The sequence below is a fragment of the Oncorhynchus tshawytscha genome, linkage group LG30 (genome assembly GCF_018296145.1).
Source record: "Oncorhynchus tshawytscha isolate Ot180627B linkage group LG30, Otsh_v2.0, whole genome shotgun sequence".
Taxonomy (NCBI): Eukaryota; Metazoa; Chordata; class Actinopteri; order Salmoniformes; family Salmonidae; genus Oncorhynchus; species Oncorhynchus tshawytscha.
This window is the reverse complement of record NC_056458.1, coordinates 22,267,150-22,282,571: the sequence shown is the minus strand read 5'-3', so window position 1 is coordinate 22,282,571 and position 15,422 is coordinate 22,267,150. Positions and strand designations below refer to the sequence as shown.

The 15,422-nt window shown below is 43.2% G+C and overlaps 1 protein-coding gene across 4 annotated transcripts in view; it reads right to left on the bottom strand.

Annotated features, from left to right (window-relative positions):
• The window catches only part of LOC112228572 (active breakpoint cluster region-related protein), a 260,234-nt gene that overhangs the window by 167,215 nt on the left and 77,597 nt on the right, over positions 1-15,422 (bottom strand). For 3 of the 4 annotated variants that reach the window (XM_042309121.1, XM_042309122.1, XM_042309123.1), the window contains exon 2: positions 223-401. In XM_042309121.1, coding sequence (XP_042165055.1) covers positions 223-401 — 179 coding nt within the window. Of the gene's footprint in view, positions 1-218; positions 402-15,422 lie in introns of all 4 variants that reach the window. The other variant, XM_042309124.1, reaches the window with a different exon arrangement.

The following is a 15,422-nucleotide window of genomic DNA, read 5'->3' as shown; positions in this document are numbered from 1 at the left end:
GACGGAGGCTGTGTATGAATGCAACACCTGTAGTGTTACCATGAAGATAAACCTCTAGTGGTTAATTACTGTTAATTACACAGGCCTGAAGAGATCCGCCTGCAGGAAGTAGTCACAATGTTAGGAATAGGAAGTGTTGACAGCAAAATCTGTGAGGAGTAAGAGGAAACCTCGGCCCCAGCAACCTCTACAATACGGTCCTGTCCTCCGTGTGTGACTCACCCCGGGCAGCAGGCCCTCTGGGGGGATGGGGGAGATGGCCTCTCCATCGGGGCCACGGGCACACAGGCTCGGGGACATGGTGGGGGACTCATCTATGAAGGGCATGGTCTCTGAACCGTCCTGACTCTTATGATCCTCTGCTGCATCCCCGTCATACCCGTCTGTGTTATAGTTGAAGTCTGGGGGAGAGATAGAAACAGGGGTTAGTGTTTGCCTATTGAAATTGCACTTCAGTTCATGAAAATAAATAGCTAGGTCGGCAACATAACCCTGTTGCCCAAATCTAATGTTATAAGCAGCCAGCTAGCTTCATCTGGCTAGTGAGGTTGTGAAAATAGCCACAATAAGGATTAGCCACAATAGTGGAATTTGCGGTTTGCCTTCAAAATAAGTGTCATTGACAGTGATGCAAATGAATACACATTGTAAAATGATGCCATACTTTCATTTTGAAGGCTAACCGCAAAGTCCACTATTGTGGCTAATCCTTATTGTGGCTAGCGTCACATGGGTCTGACCACCATTAATCTAAGAAGAACTGTCTTATAAATTAGGGTTATTTTAGATGATGACACCTAGCTACATAGTTACTGAAACAGATTGTGTGTAATTTTGCTATGTTTTTGGGGAGGAACATTGTTTGCATCCATGAGCTAGCTAGCTTTTTTTATGACCAGCACTGTAGGTGAGCGAGACAACTTTATCAGCATCATAGCATACGTATCGATGAATCGTTGTGACATATGAAATACGAGTGAGTGTAATCAAAGTGTAATAACTACACAAAAAAAGTATGAACGCGTTAAATATTATTTGACGCGCAGTCATATTCAGGTCCTGACTGGTCAAATGGTGTTATTTTACATGTCAAATAGTGTTATTTGTATTTTCAAGTATTGTGGTGGCAGCATCATGTTATGGGTATGGTTGTCACCAGCAGGGACTGGGGAGTTTGTCAAGATCAAAACAAATAGGAAATGCATCGCCGAGTTTGTATCCACAGTGAAGGTTCTTTGCTTCCCCAATCAAAAGCCTTGTGTTTAGACTGAGGTTGGCACTAAACTGAAGGACTGGGCTACCGCACTAAGGGCTATCCCAGCCAACCCCGAGGCTACAGCTGAGGACACAAACAAGCAGTCCCTCTACGACCTCCACAGACTCATCAAACAAGCATAAGGACAATATAAGAACAAGGTGGAATCCTCAGTCTTCTGAAAACCTGACCCTGGAATAGAGTTTTATTTTTTAGCGGGACAATTACACACATTTGAATTCTAAAGACACACCAGAATGGCTTTCCAAGAAGTGTTGAATGTTCCTGAGTGGTCCAGAGACAAGGTTTGAATAGTGCTGAATATATTAAAACGGTCAGTGACGCCACACTGGAATAGGCTTTGATATGCCTGTAGCGTATCTCATGTTCAACAAGATACAGAAATAATAATGGAATGAAAATACTACTCATATTACAGAGCAAGCAGTAAAGCTTCCTAAGACACCAATCTTTGATTTGTAGCACCTACAAATGAAACATTAAATGAAACTTAGAACCCTAGGTGAGGCCAAAATGTAATAAATATGCTTTAGATTATTTAAAAAATCTTTATGCTTTTAGATACAAATGTCAAATATGTCAACAATCCTTTCTCCAAGGGACTATTCTATGGATTACATTTTGTGAAAATCCCCAAAATCGCTCTTTTTGTCTGGATTTCGTGAGCAGAAAGAGTCTCCATAGACCACACAGAGCAGCAGCTTTGAACCATCTATCTGCGATACCACTGACAAATGACTCCTAATTGAAAAATAAAAGGGGTATCACACAGAATCTGAAATCCCCAGTGGGATATAGGCCTAGATAGACAATAGAGCCCTAACATGAAGCAGACCATCTGTTTTGCTGGGTGACAGGGACTTGAGAGCCAGCTGACTGGGCACAGGGCTATATACCTACTCTAACAACCACCATATGGCTTATTCAAACCACAAACCCTTTTCATGCCATTGTGTAAATCTTGTTTCAGCATCATTGTTTTTTTATAAAACCGTGGGACCAGTAGCCGATTTCGTCGTTACCAGTACAGGAAATCTAAATATTGGCATTGTGGTGTATGGTAGATCAAATCAGAAAAGGAATATCACATATGATGGGGGTGGGATTAACTTGTGTAAACACTGCCTAGCACCACAGTCACACCAGAACTAAACACCTTTCTGAAGGTTTTGACCTCGATGTTGTTATTATGTGATTCAGACTCCTCATCAGAATGCCTGATTTAAGAATGGATTTAGGTCACTGTGGATGAAAGCATCTGCTAGAGCTAGACAACTAAAATACAAAATGTAGACTTGAACCCATTCAATCCAATCTCAGGAGAGTATTTATTTATTATGTGATGCATAATCCTATCGTCATGCTGCGTGGCTACACTCTAAATTCTTTATTGCATATCCCAAAGGTTCTCTTCCCTTCTATTATCTGCAGAGGCACAGAGCCCTGAATGCTTGTGAGAGAAAAATCACCATATCAGACAGATCTACTTTGAGAATGGATTTAGGCCTATAAGACGAATAGAAAGCCAAACAATCGTCTAAAATAGTCCAATTATAATAGTGAACCTAGGGTTGCAAAAACTCTGGTAACTGTCCCAAAATTCCAATGGGAAGATTCACAGATTCAGCTGAAAATGCCACCTCCCATCATGGTGCAACTATCCAGTGTGAGGGGTTTGAGAGGGGATGAGGGCACTGCAGACTGGGAAGGCCCTCCGGTCTAATACGGGGAATACGTATTAGCTCTCTCTCTGCTCTCACTACACTGCCTGCAGCTTTCCAACACACATACACACCACAGGAGGTTGGTGGCACCTTAATTGGGGAGGATGGGCTCGTGGTAACGACTGGCACAGAATTCTGGAATGGTATCAATTACAGCCTCCACTGACACACACTGCCCTTTACTGTCGGTCTCCACTGCTCTCTGTTCATAGGTTTGCTGGTCTGTGTGTTTCTCTGTTCCCGTTTTCATGTTCTTTGCGCGGACGTGTGTGTGTTCCTTTGTGCCTGTGCCTGTGTGTTTCTATCTGTGTGTACCTGTTTCTGCACGTGTTCGTCTATGTGAATATTAATGTGTGCTAATGGGTTAGTCCGTGTGAATACCATGTGTCTGGGTTTTTTAGAGTACATAAGTGTGGATATTAGTCCGTGTGAATACCTTGTGTCTGGGTGTTTTAGAGTACATAAGTGTGGATATTAGTCCGTGTGAATACCTTGTGTCTGGGTGTTTAGAGTACATAAGTGTGGAAGTGGTCTTCATCATCTCTCCTGATTAACTCTGTTATCCTGATTAGGATAAATTAAAGGTCAAATAAAAGAAAATAAAGGAAGTGTTTAACTGTGAAACCTGTGGAACTGCCTGCAAGGAAAAATGACGCGTACAACTGTGACCAATAACCAGAAAGGCTGTGTGTGCACATGCGCGTCTGGCACTGCTCTAGAATTCAGACAAAAAGTACAAGCTCCCATAGACTAGTGTAGAAGGAGATAAAGATGGCCGCCGTATATAACCATATTAGAGGTGTTAATTGTCTCGAAATCTAAAGACAACTGAAAGTGACAAACTGACATTTTCATTTTCATCAAAAACAACTTTATATCGAAGGAGTTCCTTTGATTTGACAGTCTGCAGATGGCCAGTTTGGCGTGAGATGACTGTGAGACCCAATTAAATATTCATACGCATGAGCTTAGCTAGGCAACGTCGCCATGACATCACCTACAAGTGTGATGTGGGATTTCTATTGGATAAGCAGTTTCTGCCTTCATACTGTACAGTCTTTCACTAAACACTGTGCTGGTGATTCACTAACTCATTTTCTGGCAAAGGCCAGAGAGAAATACCATAGAGAGACAGACTGGCCTTTATCTGTGGTGATGCAGCGCCAAAACAAGGTCTTTCAGAGAGAGCTGCTAGAAACAGAGTTTGTGGAAACACTGAAACATGTGCCAACTCTGAAACCAACACACATTGTAGAACTTGCGAACTAATAAAAACGAATTCAGTGAACTACAGTATCAGCAGCCACTTGGCTGTGGCCATTCATTCCTAAAGAACATCCCAGTCTGGAGCAGAGTCATGTTATCCTACTTCAGTTGCTCTAATGGTCAGAAACATGAGTCAAACTAAGACAGTGAGATCCTGGTCTTACTGATGCCTCAGTGAACACATTGTGTAATTAATGGGGTAGAATGCACTTACTGTTTTCTCAAACATTAGATCTGTTGTCTACTCCAACAGAACCCTGAAGCATGGATGAGAGTTGTCAAAGACTCCAGCCACCCTAGTAATATACTGTCCTCTCTGCTACCGCACGGCAAGCGGTACCGGAGCGCCAAGTAGAGGTCCAAAAGGTTTCTTAACAGCTTCTACCCCCAAGCCATAAGACTCCTGAACAGTTAATCAAAGGGCTACCCAGAACCCTCTTTTAAACTGCTGCTACTCTGTTTATAATCTATGCATAGCCACATTAACTCTACTTACATATACAGTTGAAGTCGGAAGTTTACATACTTAGGTTGGAGTCATTAAAACTCATTTTTCAACGACCACAAGTTTCTTGTTAACAAACTATAGTTTTGGCAAGTCGGTTAGGACATCTACTTCGTGCATGACACAAGTCATTTTTCCAACAATTGTTTACTGACAGATTATTTCAAGTATAATTCACTGATCACAATTCTAGTGGGTCAGAAGTTTACATACACTAAGTTGACTGTGCCTTTAAACAGCTTGGAAAATTCCTGAAAATTATGTCATGGCTTTAGAAGCTTCTGATAGGCTAAGTGACATCATTTGAGTCAATTGGAGGTGTACCTGTGGATGTATTTCAAGGCCTACCTTCAAACTCAGTGCCTTTTTGCTTGACATCATGGGAAAATCAAATCAGCCAAGACCTCAAGACCTCAATTGTAGACCTCCACAAGTCTGGTTCATCCTTGGGAGCAATTTCCAAACGCCTGAAGGTACCACGTTCATCTGTACAAACAACAGTATGCAAGAACACCATGGGACCACACAGCCGACCACACAGCCACACAGCCGACCACACAGCCACACAGCCGACCACACAGGAGGCGCGTTCTGTCTCCTAGAGATGAACGTACTTTGGTGCAAAAAGTGCAAATCAATCCCAGAACAACAGAAAAGGACCGTGTGAAGATCCTGGAAGAAACAGGTGCAAATGTATCTATATCCACAGTAAAACGAGTCCTATATCGACATAACCTGAAAGGTCGCTCAGCAAGGAAGAAGCCACTGCTCCAAAACTGCCATAAAAACGTGGGTGGCAGCATCATGTTGTGGGGGTGCTTTGCTGCAGGAGGGACTGGTGCACTCCACAAAATAGGTGGCATCATGATTAAGGAAAATTATGTGGATATATTGAAGCACATCAAGAAGTTAAAGCTTGGTCGCAAATGGGTCTTCCAAATGGACAATGACCCCAAGCATGCTTCCAAAGATGTCAAGGTATTGGAGTGGCTATCACAAAGCCCTGACCTCAATCCTATAGAACATTTGTGGGCAGAACTGAAAAAGAGTGTGCGAGCAAGGAGGCCTACAAACCTGTCAGGAGGAATGGGCCAATCTCTGTCAGGAGGAATGGGCCAAAATTCACCCAACTTATTGTGGGAAGCTTGAGGAAGGCTGCCTGAAACGTTTGACACAAGTTAAACAATTTAAAGACAATGCTACCAAATACTAATTGAGTGTACGTAAACTTCTGACCAACTGAGAATGTGATGAAAGAAATAAAAGCTGAAATAAATCATTCTTTCTACTATTATTCTGTCATTTCACATTCTTAAAATAAAGTGGTTATCCTAACTGACCTAAAACAGGGATTTTTACTAGGATTAAATGTCAGGAATTGTGAAAAACTGAGTTTAAATGTATTTGGCTAAGGTGTATGTATGTAAACTTCCGACTAACCGGTGCCCCCACAAATAGACTCTGTACGGGTACCCCCTGTATATAGACTCGCTTGTTATTTTACTGCTGCTGTTTAATTATTCATTAAATTGTATTTTCTCAAACATATGTTTTTTTACTTAACTTCTTAAAGCATTGTTGGTTAAGGGCTCGTAAGTAAGCATTTCACTGTTGCACACTTGTATTCGGCGCATGTGACAAATAAAATTAGATTTGTTTACGATAACTAATCCTTTCATCAGTGGTGTTAGCTAGCTAGCGATGGACGGTACCGTGCAGTACCGAAGAGCCCTTACTGCTGCTCGATCATCCTATTTTTCTAACTTAATTGAGGAAAATAAGAACAATCCGAAATTCCTTTTTGATACTGTCGCAAAGCTAACTAAAAAGCAGCATTCCCCAAGAGAGGATGACTTTCACTTTAGCAGTGATAAATTCATGAACTTCTTTGAGGAAAAGATTATGATTATTAGAAAGCAAATTACGGACTCCTCTTTAAACCTGCGTATTCCTCCAAACCTCAGTTGTCCTGAGTTTGCACAACTCTGCCAGGACCTAGGATCAAGAGAGACGCTCAAGTATTTTAGTACTATATCTCTTGACACAATGATGAAAATAATCATGGCCTCTAAACCTTCAAGCTGCATACTGGACCCTATTCCAACTAAACTACTGAAAGAGCTGCTTCCTGTGCTTGGCCCTCCTATGTTGAACATAATAAACGGCTCTCTATCCACTGGATGTGTCCCAAACTCACTAAAAGTGGCAGTAATAAAGCCTCTCTTGAAAAAGCCAAACCTTGACCCAGAAAATATAAAAACTATTGGCCTATATCAAATATTCCATTCCTCTCAAAAATCTTAGAGAAGGCTGTTGCTCAGCAACTCACTGCCTTCCTGAAGACAAACAATGTATACGAAATGCTTCAGTCTGGTTTTAGACCCCATCATAGCACTGAGACGGCACTTGTGAAGGTGGTAAATGACATTTTAATTGCATCGGACCGAGGCTCTGCATCTGTCCTCGTGCTCCTAGACCTTAGTGCTGCTTTTGATACCATCGATCACCACATTCTTTTGGAGAGATTGGAAACCCAAATTGGTCTACACGGACATGTTCTGGCCTGGTTTAGATCTTATCTGTCGGAAAGATATCAGTTTGTCTCTGTGAATGGTTTGTCCTCTGACAAATCAACTGTAAATTTCGGTGTTCCTCAAGGTTCCGTTTTAGGACCACTATTGTTTTCACCATATATTTTACCTCTTGGGGATGTTATTCGAAAACATAATGTAAACTTTCACTGCTATGCGGATGACACACAGCTGTACATTTCAATGAAACATGGTGAAGCCCCAAAATTGCCCTCGCTAGAAGCATGTGTTTCAGACATAAGGAAGTGGATGGCTGCAAACTTTCTACTATTAAACTCAGACAAAACAGAGATGCTTGTTCTAGGTCCCAAGAAACAAAGAGATCTTCTGTTGAATCTGAAATTAATCTTAATGGTTGTACAGTCGTCTCAAATAAAACTGTGAAGGACCTCGGCGTTACTCTGGACCCTGATCTCTCTTTTGAAGAACATATCAAGACCATTTCGAGGACAGCTTTTTTCCATCTACGTAACATTGCAAAAATCAGAAACTTTCTGTCCAAAAATGATGCAGAAAAATTAATCCATGCTTTTGTCACTTCTAGGTTAGACTACTGCAATGCTCTATTTTCCGGCTACCCGGATAAAGCACTAAATAAACTTCAGTTAGTGCTAAATACGGCTGCTAGAATCCTGACTAGAACCAAAAAATTTGATCATATTACTCCAGTGCTAGCCTCTCTACACTGGCTTCCTGTCAAAGCAAGGGCTGATTTCAAGGTTTTACTGCTAACCTACAAAGCATTACATGGGCTTGCTCCTACCTATCTCTCTGATTTGGTCCTGCCGTACATACCTACACGTACGCTACGGTCACAAGACGCAGGCCTCCTAATTGTCCCTAGAATTTCTAAGCAAACAGCTGGAGGCAGGGCTTTCTCCTATAGAGCTCCATTTTTATGGAACGGTCTGCCTACCCATGTCAGAGACGCAAACTCGGTCTCAACCTTTAAGTCTTTACTGAAGACTCATCTCTTCAGTGGGTGATTGATTGAGTGTAGTCTGGCCCAGGAGTGGGAAGGTGAACGGAAAGGCTCTGGAGCAACGAACCGCCCTTGCTGTCTCTGCCTGGCCGGTTCCCCTCTTTCCACTGGGATTCTCTGCCTCTAACCCTATTACAGGGGCTGAGTCACTGGCTTGCTGGGGCTCTCTCATGCCGTCCCTGGAGGGGGTGCGTCACCTGAGTGGGTTGATTCACTGTTGTGGTCATCCTGTCTGGGTTGGCGCCCCCCTTGGCTTGTGCCGTGGCGGAGATCTTTGTGGGCTATACTCAGCCTTGTCTCAGGATGGTAAGTTGGTGGTTGAAGATATCCCTCTAGTGATGTGGGGGCTGTGCTTTGGCAAAGTGGGTGGGGTTATATCCTTCCTGTTTGGCCCTGTCTGGGGGTGTCCTCGGATGGGGCCACAGTGTCTCCTGACCCCTCCTGTCTCAGCCTCCAGTATTTATGCTGCAGTAGTTTATGTGTCGGGTGGGCTGGGGTCAGTTTGTTATATCTGGAGTACTTCTCCTGTCCTATTCGGTGTCCTGTGTGAATCTAAGTGTGTGTTCTCTAATTCTCTCCCTCTCTCTTTCTTTCTCTCTCTCGGAGGACATGAGCCCTAGGACCATGCCCCAGGACTACCTGACATGATGACTCCTTGCTGTCTCCAGTCCACCTGGCCATGCTGCTGCTCCAGTTTCAACTGACCTGAGCCCTAGGACCATGCCCCAGGACTACCTGACATGATGACTCCTTGCTGTCCCCAGTCCACCTGGCCATGCTGCTGCTCCAGTTTCAACTTCCACCTGACTGTGCTGCTGCTCCAGTTTCAACTGTTCTGCATTATTATTATTCGACCATGCTGGTCATTTATGAACATTTGAACATCTTGGCCATGTTCTGTTATAATCTCCACCCGGCACAGCCAGAAGAGGACTGGCCACCCCACATAGCCTGGTTCCTCTCTAGGTTTCTTCCTAGGTTTTGGCCTTTCTAGGGAGTTTTTCCTAGCCACCGTGCTTCTACACCTGCATTGCTTGCTGTTTGGGGTTTTAGGCTGGGTTTCTGTACAGCACTTTGAGATATCAGCTGATGTACGAAGGGCTATATAAATAAATTTGATTTGATTTTGATTTGATTTAGCGATATTAGCCACAATGCTAGCTGGTTAGATAAACATGGTACAGCATTTCACTACACTCGCAATAACATCTGCTAACCATGTATATGTGACCAATAACTTTTTATTTGAAGATATCAGATAGGAACTAATAGCTAACGTAGCTTGCATTTTGTAATTAGAGCAGTAAAATAAATGTTTTGTCATACCCATGGTATACGGCATGATATACCACGGCTGTCAGCCAATCCGCAAGCAGGGCTCGAACCACCCACTTTATAATTTCTATTATAAACTGGGTGGTTCAAGCCCTGAACGCTAATTGCCTGACAGCCACTATATATCAGACCGTATACCACGGGTATGACAAAACATTTATTTTACTGCTCTAATTACGTTGGTAACCAGTTTATAATAGCAATAAGGCACCTCGGGGGTTTGTGGTATATGGCCAATATACCATGGTTAAGGGATATATCCAGGCACTCAGAGTTGTGTCTTGCCTAAGAACAGTCCTTAACCGTGGTATATTGGCCATATACACCACACCTACTCCGGCCTTATAGCTTAAATATACCACGGCTTTCAGCCCATCAGCATTCAGGGCTTGAACCAAACAGTTCATAATTAGTATTCTAGGGCAACAAGTAATGACAGAAGAAAAGCTGCATGCATCTAATTATAAACAAGTCATCAAAAAAAAGCCTACCAAAATGTTGGAAATTATGAGCAGAAATCTAAAAAAGGCCTGTACAGCGCATTTTATACATTTGTCGGTTATGGTTGGGACCTCAGATTTTCACAGGCGGTTGTGGATGGGTTATTAGAAATTGCAGAAGGGTGCGGGTGAACAAACAGCTGACCTGCGCATCATTACCACACACACACACACACACATACACACACACAGATATTAGCAGCACTATTACACGATGTAGGCAAGGCCATAGTAAATCATTGAAAACAGACAGTGATTTACAGTAGAGTGACAGTAACAGCAGTGTTACCTCTCCTCATCACTGTCAAACGCTCCCTAAAACACTTCTGCGAACAGGCCTTTCTAATCGACCTGGCCCTGGTATCCTGGAAGGATATTGACCTCATCCCGTCAGTCGAAGATGCCTGGTCGTTCTTTAAAAGTAATTTCCTCACCATCCTAAAAAAGCATACCCCTTCAAAAAATGTAGAACTAAGAGCAGATATAGCCCTTGGTTCACTCCAGACATGACTGCCCTTGACCAGCACAAAAACATCCTGTGGCGGACTGCAATAGCATCGAATAGTCCCCGCGATATGCAACTGTTCACGGAAGTCAGGAACCAATATACGCATTCAGTCAGAAAAGCAAAGGCTAGCTTTTTCAAACAGAAATTTGCATCCTGTAGCTCTAACTCCAAAAAGTTTTGGGACACTGTAAAGTCCATGGAGAACAAGAGCACCTCCTCCCAGCTGCCCACTGCACTGAGGCTAGGTAACACTGTCACCACCGATAAATCCATGATAATCAAACATTTCAATAAGCATTTCTCTACGGCTGGCCATGCTTTCCTCCTGGCTACCCCAACCCCGGGCAACAGCTCCGCCTCCCCCACAGCTACTTGCTGAAGCCTCCCCAGCTTCTCCTTCACCCAAATCCAGATAGCAGACATTCTGAAAGAGCTGCTATACCTGGACCCGTATAAATCAGCTGGGCTAGACAATCTGGACCTTCTCTTTCTAAAATTATCCACCGCCATTGTTGCAACCCCTATTACCAGTCTGTTCAACCTCTCTTTCGTATCGTCTGAGATCCCTAAAGATTGGAAAGCTGCTGCGGTCATCCCCCTCTTCAAAGGGGGTGACACTCTAGACCCAAACTGTTACAGACCTATATCCATCCTGCCCTGCCTTTTAAAGTCTTTGAAAGCACAGTTAATACACAGATCACTGACCATTTCGAATCCCACCGTACCTTCTCCGCTGTGCAATCCGGTTGAGAACTTGCCTACCTGGTTAAATAAAGGTGAAATAAAATAAAAACTATAAAGGGTTTTCCACAGACTTCCTCAGTGCCTCTGGTAGGGAACCACCACCAGCAGTGATTTACAACAGTGACAGTTCTGTAAATGATAGATCGAAAGTGGTACTATGGGAAACATGCTGTTATTCACACAGCAGGATCTTACATACTGATTAATGGTCAATGCAGGTGATTTAAAGGGAGTGTTAACAAATAAAGGATGATTGGATATCAAGCTATGTTCTGTAATTCCTTTAGTGTACTGTGGCATTCCATCACCGTTGCAGCCAGACATAAAACCTCTCCTGACCCTAGCTGAGCTCAGGGCTGCTTTGAATAGCCAACAGTTAGTCTTTGTGTGATATTGTTACGCTCTCACTCTAAATCACTTTCACTGCTGGTTCTTCCTGAGGCAGCTGGAGTTGTAGGCTGTTTAGGCAAATAAACAAGGGACTGAATGGAGTATGTTCATACTGGATGACACACACACACACATCAGTGGTATCAGAAAAATACCTACAGAGGTAGAGCAAGTAGATGTGTGGAGTTCAGAGGTCACTCATTAGACTGCATGACAGTCCTCTTAATCTAATCAATGTCCTATCGGTGTTCTCAGATTAAATTAATGCAGCAGCATGTGTATGTATGTGCCTGATTGCGTGCGTGTTCCATTCATGACGGCTCTAGAGGTTAGGGGAGAAGCCTGTAGTTTGATCAATGTGATCCCTGATAATGGGCTGATAAACACAGCAACATGATTAGAGGTGTTATACTAACTGATGAGGACATGAAAGGGATCAAATACTCTACAGCGTTAGGACTAAGTGTGTTACAACACTGTGGGCCAGCCTGTCAGGCTTAAAGCATTCTGTTCCAATCCAACTCCTAGTCGCTTTCCCCTAAATTGGCCTACTTCATGTAATTCTGAAAGAATCAGATGGCTATGAGCAATATGGTATTAACTCCATCTTGCCCTCTAATAGGGGGTAGGGGTTAGGAGAGTAGGGACAAGGGGCACATTTGGAAGTCAAGCAGTAGTCTCCCTCAGCACCAAGGCAGTGTTGTAACACACTTAGTCCTAACGCTACTGTAGAACTCTGTGACAGAGCCTGCCATGTCTCGAATTTGTTCTAAATGCACAAATAAAGCATTTATATCATAAGATATGTGTTTAAGTGCCACTGTGCTTAAGGTGATTGACTGGAGATTAATTTATAAAAACCTTTTTTAATCTTTATTTAACTGGGCATGTCAGTTATGAACAAATTCTTATTTACAATGACGGCCTACCCCGGCCAGACCCTAACAATGCTGGGCCAATTGTGTGCCGTCATATGGGTCTCCCAATCATGGCCGGTTGTGATACAGCCTGGAATTGAACCAGGGTCTGGAGTGACGCCTCTAGCACTGAGATGCAATGCCTTAGACCACTACGCCACTTGGGAGTTGAGCAGTCTGGAATTCAGATGATGTATTCTGTCCCCATTCCCTGCCTCAGTACCATCGGTCAATGACTGTTGCAGTTACACCCGGACGTCTCTTTACTAAGCCATCTAACACCCCAGAGGAGTAAGAAATATAGAAAGATTAAAGAGAGAGATGAGATAGAAGACAATTACAAGAGAACAGTATTTTTGCCTTGGAAGACTTTTGAGAGATATCACAATACCTGCACTGATGTACCACTGCAAATACATCACTGTCCTCTTCCCTTCTAAGTGTTGATGTGTGTTGTGTAACCAGCGGTGCCTTAGGGCCCATTGAAGGGTAGTGATCCCTTGGTCTGCAGACACGCTCCTCTCCATCCCCCTCGCTCTCTCCTTTCCTCCCCTGCTGTCACTTTCTAACATTCCCCCAAGCTCCCCAACACTCGCACCTCCCTGACACAGCCAATCACAGGCCGTCTTCATGGCGAGGGCAAAGGCTGTCATGACAACGCGCCACAGTCGTTTGTGCTTCCCTGAATGAGAATGTGTCAGAAGCAAGCTTCAGACCGGGATGAGACTATTTATACCATGTTAATACTGAGAAAGTTTAGGAAGGAAAGGCCACAGCTTGAGTCAATAACTAGTCTCAGCAGGGATCAATCAGACTGTGGCTTTCTAGTGAGATTTATCATACAAAGCAACCTGAAGTGCACACACACACAGAGAGTAAACAGCTGTGGGCTGAAGTTACAGTCAGTAAGCTCATCAGCCAGAGTTAGCGCCATAGCAACTACACACACACTGTGTGAGGGTGTGAGTCAACCAATAAGAAATCAATTCCCTTCCCTGCATAGCCTAAATACCAAAACCATACCTGCAGTCATTTCAGTAACTGCAGGCCATATATTCCCTCTGTTCACTGGCTCTTTATTACCTGATTGAGCTAAATCAGGCCTAACTACATTGTTTCCTATTACTGCCACTTGCCCCAATTATGGGAAACAAACCATTAAAGAAGTTTACCCGGAGAGAAGAGACGTAGTTCACTTTTTTAGAGAATATATTCTCCAGGTCCATCTAAATGCGGCCTGACAGAGAATGCATTTCACACTATTTCACTCTGCCTCTCTCTCACCTTCACACAAGGCTTATCAATACTGTTAATGGTGTCTGCCTCCACTGATTGAACTGACTGTTCACACACACACCCACCTCTGTTGGACTGAGGGAATGTCATGACAGCTGTCATTAAATCAGATACATGTTTTGCTAATGTCATTTGAAGGATAATTGGTGAACTGGGCTGGACATGATTTGAGTGGGATGCTGCGTGGTGTGTGGGAACCACTGCTCGAGGATATTAAACTGTGGGTCGAGCCCCCCCACCCCCCTGGTTGGAGTCCAGGCTCTGTCGCAGCTGGCCGTGACCAGGAGACCCATGATGTGGCGCACAATTTGCCCAGCATCGTCCGGTTTAGGGGTGGGTTTGGCCGGCAGGGATGTCCTTGTCCCATCCCGCTCTACTGACTCCTGTGGCAGGACGGGCACAGTGCACGTTGACACAGTCATCTGGTGTACAGTGTTTCCACCGACACATTGGTGCAGCTGGCTTCTGGGTTAAGTGGGCATTGTGTCAAGAAGCAGTGTGGCTTGGTTGGGTTGTGTTTTGGAGGACGCACGGCTCTCTACCTTCGCCTCTCCCAAGTCCTTCGCAATGGGACAAGACTAACTCCCAAGTCTGATTTAAAAAAAAATGAAAATACATTTTAAAACCTACTATTGAGTTGCAGCAATGGGACAAGAAAAAAATACTAACTACCTTTGATTAGATACCATAAAGTGTAAAATGGAGAAATGAAAATGGGGTCCATTTTTTGTTCTTTGCATTTGATTTAAAAAAAAATGAAAATACATTTTAAAACCTACTATTGATAGTTGTACTAGTAGAACGCACAAGGTGCAACTTCAAATGTAGAAAACGGCAAAGAAAAAAAATACTTTAAGTGTAGAAATGTTCTTTGCACACCATAAAGTGTAGAAATGTTCTTTGCACACCATAAAGTGTAGAAATGTTCTTTGCACACCATAAAGTGTAGAAATGTTCTTTGCACACCATAAAGTGTAGAAATGTTCTTTGCACACCATGAAGTGTAGAAATGTTCTTTGCACACCATAAGAAGTGTAGAAATGTTCTTTGCACACCATAAGAAGTGTAGAAATGTTCTTTGCACACCATGAAGTGTAGAAATGTTCTTTGCACACCATGAAGTGTAGAAATGTTCTTTGCACACCATGAAGTGTAGAAATGTTCTTTGCACACCATAAAAAGTGTAGAAATGTTCTTTGCACACCATAAAAAGTGTAGAAAAATGTTCTTTGCACACCATAAAAATGTTCTTTGCACACCATAGTGTAAATGTTCTTTGCACACCATGAAGAAATGTTCTTTGCACACCATAAGTGTAAAATGTTCTTTGCACACCATGAAGTGTAGAAATGTTCATGAAGTGTAGAAATGTTCTTTGCACACCATAA